Source organism: Corvus brachyrhynchos, unplaced genomic scaffold, assembly GCF_000691975.1.
Source record: "Corvus brachyrhynchos isolate BGI_N302 unplaced genomic scaffold, ASM69197v1 scaffold103, whole genome shotgun sequence".
Lineage (NCBI taxonomy): Eukaryota > Metazoa > Chordata > Aves > Passeriformes > Corvidae > Corvus > Corvus brachyrhynchos.
The window spans coordinates 6,029,030-6,037,628 of NW_008237436.1; the positions used below are offsets into that span (position 1 = coordinate 6,029,030).

Here is an 8,599-nt window from a genome sequence, read left to right on the forward strand (position 1 = left end):
CTCCAGCCCCGGCTGTCCCCCGCAGCCCTCCCCGCACTTGCCCCGCGGGCGCGTCCCCTCGCTGCCCACCCGGGTTACACCCCTTCCCCTTTCTCCCACCTTCCCCGCTCCCAGGGCGTGGGGTGGCCCCGGCGGGCGCAGGCACCGGGGGGCTGGGGGATAGCCTGGGCAGGCCATGCACCCTGCGGCCCATGTCTGGGCATCCCCCCACCCGAGGGAGGCGGGCAGATGTCAGCACAAGCCATCCTGGGCTTGAGATGTGCACCTGCACAACCACACCAGCCCCAACTGCAACGGGCTCTGGCTTAATGCACCACCCTCCCTGCAGTGAGGAAGTCCAGTCTTGAAAGAAAGGGAATTATTTATTCTTCTACCTCAGACTATTTTGTTTCCCACACCTGAACACATCCCTTTACAGCCAGTGTTGAAAATCCAGCTTGTGGATCAAGCAACAGCCAGACCTGAAACCTGAGTGGTCTTGCTTGGGCTTTTTGGGTTTTTTAAATAGTAAAGTTTCAGAGAATGGTGCTCCACCACAGGCTGCCCTTAAATGAGCCTCAGACCTGCAAGCAGCTGTGTGAATGTTTCAGTCTCCACAAACTGTTGCCGTGGCTCCTGCTGTGCACTGCTTTGCAAGTGTCTAAGTGCTTGAAAGATAAATAATCTGTTCAGAGGCTGCTTTAATTTTTATCAGGGAGACAGCACATGCCAGCAGGACACAACATGGAAGAGGATAGTGGATGGTACACGAAAGGACTGATCTCATGGCATGGAAGGATGGAGCCACTGTGAAAGCTGCTGGGCCCTGGATGTGGGGTTGATGCCCCAAAAGCAGCCCAGGTGACCCCGGATGCTCACACACAGGCAGCTGAGTTACAACAGTACTAATTAACATCAGTTAAAGTAGTACCTGCTGAAAAGCATGGTGGAAGAAGCACTGTTGATTATTTGTGGTACTCCAGTGCCTAAGAACCCCTATGGTAACACCAGGGCCCCTTTTGACTGCCAAAACGTATTGCCTCTAAGGTTTCTACTTCACTCCCCATCATGCCAGCAAGCTCTTTCTTTTGGGAAACAAGATTTCTCTTGTATCACTAAAAGCTTTTGGTTTCCAGAGGTTCCTGCTATTGTCATCTACTCCTGTTGTCAGGGGATCACTTGTCTTTGGCCTCACAGTGCCACCAGCAGCTATTTTTATACATTCCTTTACAGAACAGCTATTAGAGTACATTCAGTGTGCCTCTGAAAAAATGCTACTGAAACAAGTCCATCCCAGACAGATGATTCCCAGGTGCTGAGCTATTAAAGCAGTATTAACCAACCACCCTTCTCAAACCTTGAGGAGCTGCCCCTTTCTGGGCAGCTGTAGAACTCAAGCTGCCTTGCCTACTGCTGGGAGCACCCCCAAAGGGCAAATGGGGATGCTCAAGCAGAGAAATAACGTTGCCCAAGCCCATGTGGGACACCCTGTGAACAAATTAATGTTCAGGGTGCGATGGACTATGTCTCCACCAACACCTACCCAAGATGCAACAGGAACAGCTCAGTAAATTGAAGCAGTTGAGGCTCAGCTTAGCCATCCCCATCCTGCAGACTAAGCACTCCTGGGACGTGTGGGCTTCAAAGCTATTCCAAGGGGCCTTTCTTGGCTCTGCAGGCCCCATTTGGAAGCACCAGGCTTTACCTTTTCACCCACTGTCTGCAGGTGGCCTATGCCACTATCCCTATGGTCCACCACTATCCACTTTCCCATAGGAACACTGCTCAGTGCCAGGTATGCCATACTGCTGCCTGACACATCTCCCTATTCCAAGCTGCAGTAACATTCAACAGCAGTACTTTCAGGGAGAGAGCAGGTGTCCTACTCCTGTGACGGTGGCAGGGAGGACATCCTGAGAGCCTCTGGAGTTTGGTTTTTTTTGTATTTTTCTGGGTTCTTATGCTGTATGGGTGCTGCTGGTGAGAGCAATGTTCCTACCCCATGCTTGAGCAAGGATGGTTATGACCATGTAAATCCCCACAGCTGTAACTTGATTCTTACACAGACCTTAGCAGGGCATCCACTGAAGCCAATGCATGGACACAAAAAACTCATAACGTGTCTTTCATACCACCACCCTCCACATTGCAGGGATAGCTGGCACCTTCTTCCTGTGCAAGGAGACCATTTGCAGCAACAGGGTGCCCCTGCACTGTGGGAGACATTACCCACACCCCAGTCAGGAGGTCCTACCCAGGTGGGCCCAGTTTAACCCTGTCTTTTTCACAACACAGTCTGAACTACAGGAACCCACAGTGCCTCCTCAAGCACAAGGTGAGCCTGTCCTGCCTGTGCCGGCACAGGGAAGGCCACTCTCTCCGGCAGGTGCGTGCACAGCTCTTGGCACCCCCGGGATGTCAGCCCCTGCTGACACTCCAGCACAGCACCTGGGATGCCAGCCATCTTTTTGACCGTGAGGGCCACGAATATGCTGAGTCCAGGATTGTGCTGAGAAGGAAAAAAGAGAGAACATCAAGACTGTTTACTCCATCCAATACATACAATGGGAAGATTATAAAATCCCTTGCCCCACTCAGGGGCATGCCCTGCTCCCTGCTCTGCTCCCTCCTGGGGTCCTCAGCCTGCAGCCTCTGCACTGACACGGTTTCTCCTCCTCCTTCCCAGTCCTTTCTGCCCTTTCACTGACCTTCCCTGCCTACACAGTCCTCAGGAAATCTCAAATCCCAGTGTTGCCAACATGCTAAAAAAGATGAAGGCAACAGCTCAGAAGGCAGCTTCCTTGCTGCTTCTCTAGGAGACAACAGATTTCGCCAGGGCTTTTGGCAGGGAACCAGCAGTAAAGGTTTGTGACAGTAAAGGAGCCTCAGAACAGGACTGCAGAGAACTGGTAACAGCTTATGGGTTTAGTGTGTCAAACCCCTTCCAGGGCAAATCAAAACTTGTGACTCCAAACCCTGTAAGGAATAAGCTTCACGTTTCAGCTCAGGACTGAGATGTCCTAACAGGCAGCTCGTCAGCTTTTCCCAATTCACAGATCTCCCTCTTTCGTCAGGATTGTGCAAAAACAGGGCAGCCAAACACACAGGAAGCAAACTTCAGCAGCAGGTGCTGAGACCTGTTAAGTGTCTGGGCTGTGCTTCTGCAAACCTCAGGTGATCATGAAAACCCCACAGCACTGAGTGCAACAAACAGACAGGTTACACCTTAGTTTATCTGTCCTGTTTCCAAACACTAAAAACAAACAAAAAAAGGTTATTCTCCTCCTGTACAAACCCAGCTTCATTTTCAGTTGTTTCTGGGAACTCTGACCAAGGAAGGCATTTCCTCCCTCTCTTCCCAGCCCACGCAGGGCTTCCAAATATGCATTTATGACGAACTGCCGTTGGCGTAGTAACCTTAAAAACACTTTTACTAAATTGGAAAGTGTTGCAATGCAGTGCCTCAGGGAGCACAGCTCTTAAACAAGACCACTGTAATGCTGTCCAGTCTTATTATTCCAAATTGTTGAAAATAAGTTCAAAAGTTTAGAACTATGCCCCACTTAGGATGTTAATCATTTCATCATGCTGATACAGCTAATCCACCGTGATTTTGACAAATGCGTACAAACCAAACACAGAACCAAAATAGCTTAGACACGCATGCATGAGAAGCAAATTTAACATGTCACCACCAAAGTTTGTATCCAATAGCCTCCCACTTAATTCCTAAAAAGCCTAGTGGAAAATGATGCTTATCTTGGGAGGCAAATGCCAATTTTAAATGGCTGTGGAAACTGACAAGCCAAAGAGGTTGATAAAGTACACAAATCTTGCTGCTCCAAGAAAAGCCGCTTGACCGTAAAAGCCAAGTGCATAAGGTGCAACAGTGAGGGCTTCAGGATACAGTGCTGCACGCCATGTCCAACACCTCTGGTGTCAAAATACAGCACTACTCTCATGGATCAGTCCGCTAAGGGGCAAGCTCCTTCAAGTCACTTCCAAAGTCATTCCATCTATACAGCCTGCTGCATCTTCTGAGATGGAAGCTTGGAAAACCTCAAACATAGCAATCTGCTCACTGGACCTTTGAAACTCTAGCACCTAAAGCCCACCTAACCCTTAAATTCCAGCCCAAGCCAGACTGAATTCAAGGTCCGAAACCTACATTAATTCCATGGGAGTGGAAACACCCACGATTGAGTTAGGTAAAAAGCAAACTTCATCATCTCCCTGTTTCTTACTCCCACACTTTAAATGCTGCAATTCACTGCTCAGTAATTTTCAACAGTCAACACCTACAAAGAGCTTGAAGTCACTTGCTTCTCTAGTATTCTCTCTACATGGAGACGTTACTTTTACATCACTTACTGAAGGTAGCTGAGCAATGCCTGACATGACACTTCAAGGTAAAGTACTATTTACCTGTAACTACAACACAATTAATCTTGAGACTGTGCATTTTCAAGGCTAACCAAGGAGGTTACCTTCAGCAGTCTCTAGCAAGCTTCACGCTGTTCCAAACAAAGCTCACTAAACCAGCACTGGTTAGTAAACACTCAGCTGAAGATCTTCTTCCATGTAAGAAACTGCACAGGTAGCACTGGGCTTTTGTGAGAGATCAGTAAATCTGGGATGAGAGGAATTCATTACAACATTCAACAGGCATGCAACAAACATGTAAAATCCAAGTGTTTAGCTATGCCAGCCAATTAAAAAGTTAAAAATCAAAATACAAAGGCTGGCAGTTTTGGAATTAAAACCTTGTTTCTAAACTACTTTTGTAAGAATGCTTATTGGCATGGGGATGTTAAACATTGTTCTGCAGGTTACAATGGTGGAACACCAAAATCTGCCCACAGGCCATTCTCTAGAGAGGTTGTTTTCAAAAATGGCTTCAACAATTCCTTGGTAGTCATGAGGCCCCTTAGCCAAAACCTTGTATCAATGAAATCTGAAGGCCATTATCTCTTTTCCTACAAAAAAAAAAAAAAAAAAAAAAAAAAAAAAAAAAAAAAAAAAAAAAGCCTTTAAGTGACACTGGACAGTTCTTGGTACAAGTTCTTAGTTTGCCGGTGAAATATTCCATGTCCCCTCATATTACCTCATGATCATTACTAAGCACTAGCAAATTTCAGTGTTTCTAGCATTTATAATCTATGTATATGACTAAACTCGTCAGCAAAAGCTGCAGATGATTTAAATGACTAAGCATCATGGTAAATGCAAGCTAAATAAATAAACTTCAATAAAAGGTTTCTAAAGCATCTGTTCAAACAAAAAAAACCCCAAACCCAACTAAATGAATCAGCCACAATCACATACACTTGTCCAAAACCAGATCTTTAATTTATTTTTTTTTAAACGTGCATTATGCCATGAATTCATAGGGAATTGGCTCCAGCAGCTCTGGATCCTTGCCATTAGTTCTCACAAAGTGTGCTTCTCTTGGTGGAGCAGGCTGTAAACAGAAAAATAAAAAACAAAAACTCATGGCACTACAGCTCAAAAACCTTTCAGAAAACAACACTGTCAACCATTTAGCACCTCACTATATAAACACTACAGCAATTTTACCGTTCCTAATCTCATAAATTTGATTCAAGAAGTAGCAGTAAGAAAATGATCTGCTAGAAAATGTGCTGCTGAATTAAAAAACTTATGCTTTACTCTCTGCAGCTGACCAACCCAATGAACATGGAGTGATGTATCCTGCAGTTACAGAAGCACTAGCCACTGTATCTTCTGTGAAGTCTGGTTATTCTTTATTTCAAGGGTTACAACAGAACCTGTTGCAACTTAAAGTTCAATTAAAACAAAGACTCTACTGACCATAAAACCATCCAGAGCTGCTGCTGCTGCAGATTAGCAACAGAACAGGAAGCACCCAACCCTTTGTTCACAGCTACAATTTTCACCCAGCACAGAGCAGTTCTGCTCAGGCACCAAACATCCCAGACAGCCCGGACGCTGATGCACTGCATGCAGCTGCTACTCCACGAATTAAGTAATCTCCTGAAGAAGGACTGTGACCCCAATAGAAACATTACCTGACGTTTGAGTTGAACCCAAATGCCTTTTTCTTTTGCTTCCTTTTTCTTCCTTTCATTTTCCTTCACACGCTGCAGAAAGCTGTCTCTGCTCTTGGAATGTTTAATATGCTCTATACGCACATTGATTCTCTTGGCCAGAATCTTGCCCCTAAAACAGGGAGTCAGTTTTTAATCCACACTTGAAAAAGGTCACTTTAAAGCAAGACCTACAGCCCTTACAAAAGTAACTCCAGAAGCTCAATTACAGGTAATTTTTCTTTAAAGGCCAATACCTCAACACACAGCTGCAGACGCACATCAGATGTAAGTTACACATAACCAAAAGGTTATTAATGTATAACAGTATAATATATAACCATAAGCTGACACTTTCAAATTAAAATTGTGGAGAATACATAATTTTAGCCTCTTAGCATACAAACAAGTCATTTTATTACCAATGCACAGCAGTCCAGCTCCTGGAACAAAAAAAACCAGCTTGTCTGTACAAAAACCAGCTGGATATAGCTACAGACTAATACTTATAAAGGGCTTCAGTACCAGCACACTGGCTGAAAACCCCTGCTAGGTAATGGGACTTTAGGTGCTGGTAAGAAAAACAAAAACTGTTTCCTCTGACAGGATCCAAGTCAAATGAGCATCATTTGCTTGGGTTATAAAAAGGAAATACACTTTACCCACCTTGAATGACCAATAAAGACAATAACTGTCCAACTGGCAAAGTGAAAGGAGGGTGCAATTACAGGTCAACTTTCTCAAATACCAAGTTTCAATACATGGAATTTCATTACTTACTTAACCTGCTTGTTAACAATAATGCCCACAGCATGCTGAGTAACATTATATACCCTTCCAGTCTTGCCATGGTAACACTTGTGGGGCATGCCTTTTTGAACAGTACCCATACCCTGTTAAGAAGCAAAAGAAGAGGAAAAAAAGAAAGGGGGGGGGGGGGAAGGTAGCATCAAGAATTTTTCCTTCAGAAGTAATTTGAAGTATACATTTCAAAATATTTGAGATTAATTTTAAAATATTTCCATTTTAAGCTGGAATTTATAACCATGCACTTTGCATCTGAAAACTACCAAATTTTGCTACATCAGTTCTGGTTGCTTTCAGTGTCGGTGAAATGACTGATCACTTTGCTTACAGAAAGAGCAAGCAATCACAAGAGACATTCATCATCAAGCTCCAGTGCGTCAGGAATTGTCAATTCTGAGCAGTACATTCTCCAAGAGTCAAACAACAAACAAGCAAATTGTACACCACCTTCTGTGTGACTGTTACAAGAACGTGGCGTTACAAATTAAACCGAAGGATTCAACAATGTAGGAATCCTAGGTGAAAGGCTTTCACATTCATTACAACTCAGTTATGAAAGTACAGTTAACTTTAAAAGTTCTAAAAAATACCAAGCGACAGGAAATGTTACTTCAACCCCCCCCATATTTATATATATGATGGATCCTTAGATTTATTTCTCAATTTCTAGTTTTAACATAGCTTTGCAATCACATAACTACGAACTGCCCCACCATAAATCATGGCTCATCTGAAGAGAAAGCTCAAGTCGAGCAAAACAGAACATCTACTGAAACGACAGCTGAAGTTCCTATGAAAGTAGTGCCAGTAGCCAACTCAAACATTAGCTATGGCATATTTCACTCCTGTTTTTCAGCTGAACACACCATAACAAAGCACAGCCAAATGACATTCATCTACAAAACCCCACATACACCAGCATATGACACTGAAGTGCTGCCACTGGTCCGGAAGCACTGTCGTTCCAATATTGCTCCGAAAGCGAGCTTGTGTTGATACACGTGACCCAGTTAACAAAAAAGTCCACCCCAAGGAACTGGAGACTGCACAGGACCACACTGCTTTAGCTTTTAGTTACACAGCACTGCAGAAAGTACCTTGATATCAACTATGTCACCCTTCTTGTAGATCCGCATATAGGTAGCCAGAGGGACAACTCCTGTTAAGAGATACAAATTTGGATACTTAGGAAGCCCAGAATTTCACACATACATAAAAAAGGATGGGGGATACACATCATGCATTTGATAGAATTTTCCTGAATACCTCAAAAATCAAACCATGTTTTTTTAAAGCAGTAATTACACACTTCACACACTTCAAATTTTTAAAATACTCAGCTAAAGAAAAATTAATTTGTGTTCCTAATGCCGAAGTTGAAGAGACTTGTTTAATATATCAATACAAATGGAACTGCTTATTGATCAGAGGAAAAAACCCTCTATGTTTTAAGTAACTGCTGAAATAGTTTCATCACTTTTAAATTAATTTTCAAGCACTGACAGAATTAGCCCTATGACTACTGTCAAGCAATTAGAATACCAATGCATTTGCTGTAAGAGTTCAGCGTACGTCTGCGTACGGCCCCAGTTTCTAGCCCAAGTTGTCAGAAATCCTTTGGCACAAGCCTTTGTTTCGCAGTCCATCCTCAGGGACTGCAGAGGCCCATCAGGTCAGTAACTGGATGCAGTGTTGGTACTGTAAGGGATACTCACCATGCTTGCGGAATGGCCTCGAGAACATGT

The 8,599-nt window shown here is 44.0% G+C and overlaps 2 protein-coding genes across 2 annotated transcripts in view; both read right to left on the minus strand.

Annotated features, from left to right (window-relative positions):
* RASL11A (RAS like family 11 member A) overlaps positions 1 to 245 on the minus strand; it is a 2,351-nt gene extending 2,106 nt beyond the window's left edge. Inside the window, exon 1 of the mRNA XM_008631491.2 lies at positions 100 to 245. Within this exon, the coding sequence (XP_008629713.1) occupies positions 100 to 245 (146 nt within the window). The remainder of the gene's footprint in view (positions 1 to 99) is intronic.
* Positions 246 to 5,301: 5,056 nt separating this feature from the next.
* RPL21 (ribosomal protein L21) lies at positions 5,302 to 8,597 on the minus strand. The gene is made up of 5 exons (XM_008631464.2): positions 8,570 to 8,597; positions 7,952 to 8,013; positions 6,828 to 6,940; positions 6,030 to 6,180; positions 5,302 to 5,440 (listed from the first exon to the last, which is right to left on the minus strand). Exons 1-5 carry the CDS (start codon positions 8,595 to 8,597, stop codon positions 5,351 to 5,353), a joined length of 444 nt encoding a protein of 147 aa, XP_008629686.1. The 3' UTR covers positions 5,302 to 5,350.
* Positions 8,598 to 8,599: the final 2 nt, after the last annotated feature.

Excerpts from the sequence above, each read along its gene's own strand:
- RPL21 (XM_008631464.2), bottom strand. The coding sequence starts at position 8,597 with ATGTTCTCGAGGCCATTCCGCAAGCATG. Across the intron at positions 8,014-8,569 it reads GAGGCCATTCCGCAAGCATG|GAGTTGTCCCTCTGGCTACC; the intron begins GTGAGTATCCCT and ends ATCTCTTAACAG. Across the intron at positions 6,181-6,827 it reads ATTGTTAACAAGCAGGTTAA|GGGCAAGATTCTGGCCAAGA; the intron begins GTAAGTAATGAA and ends TCCCTGTTTTAG.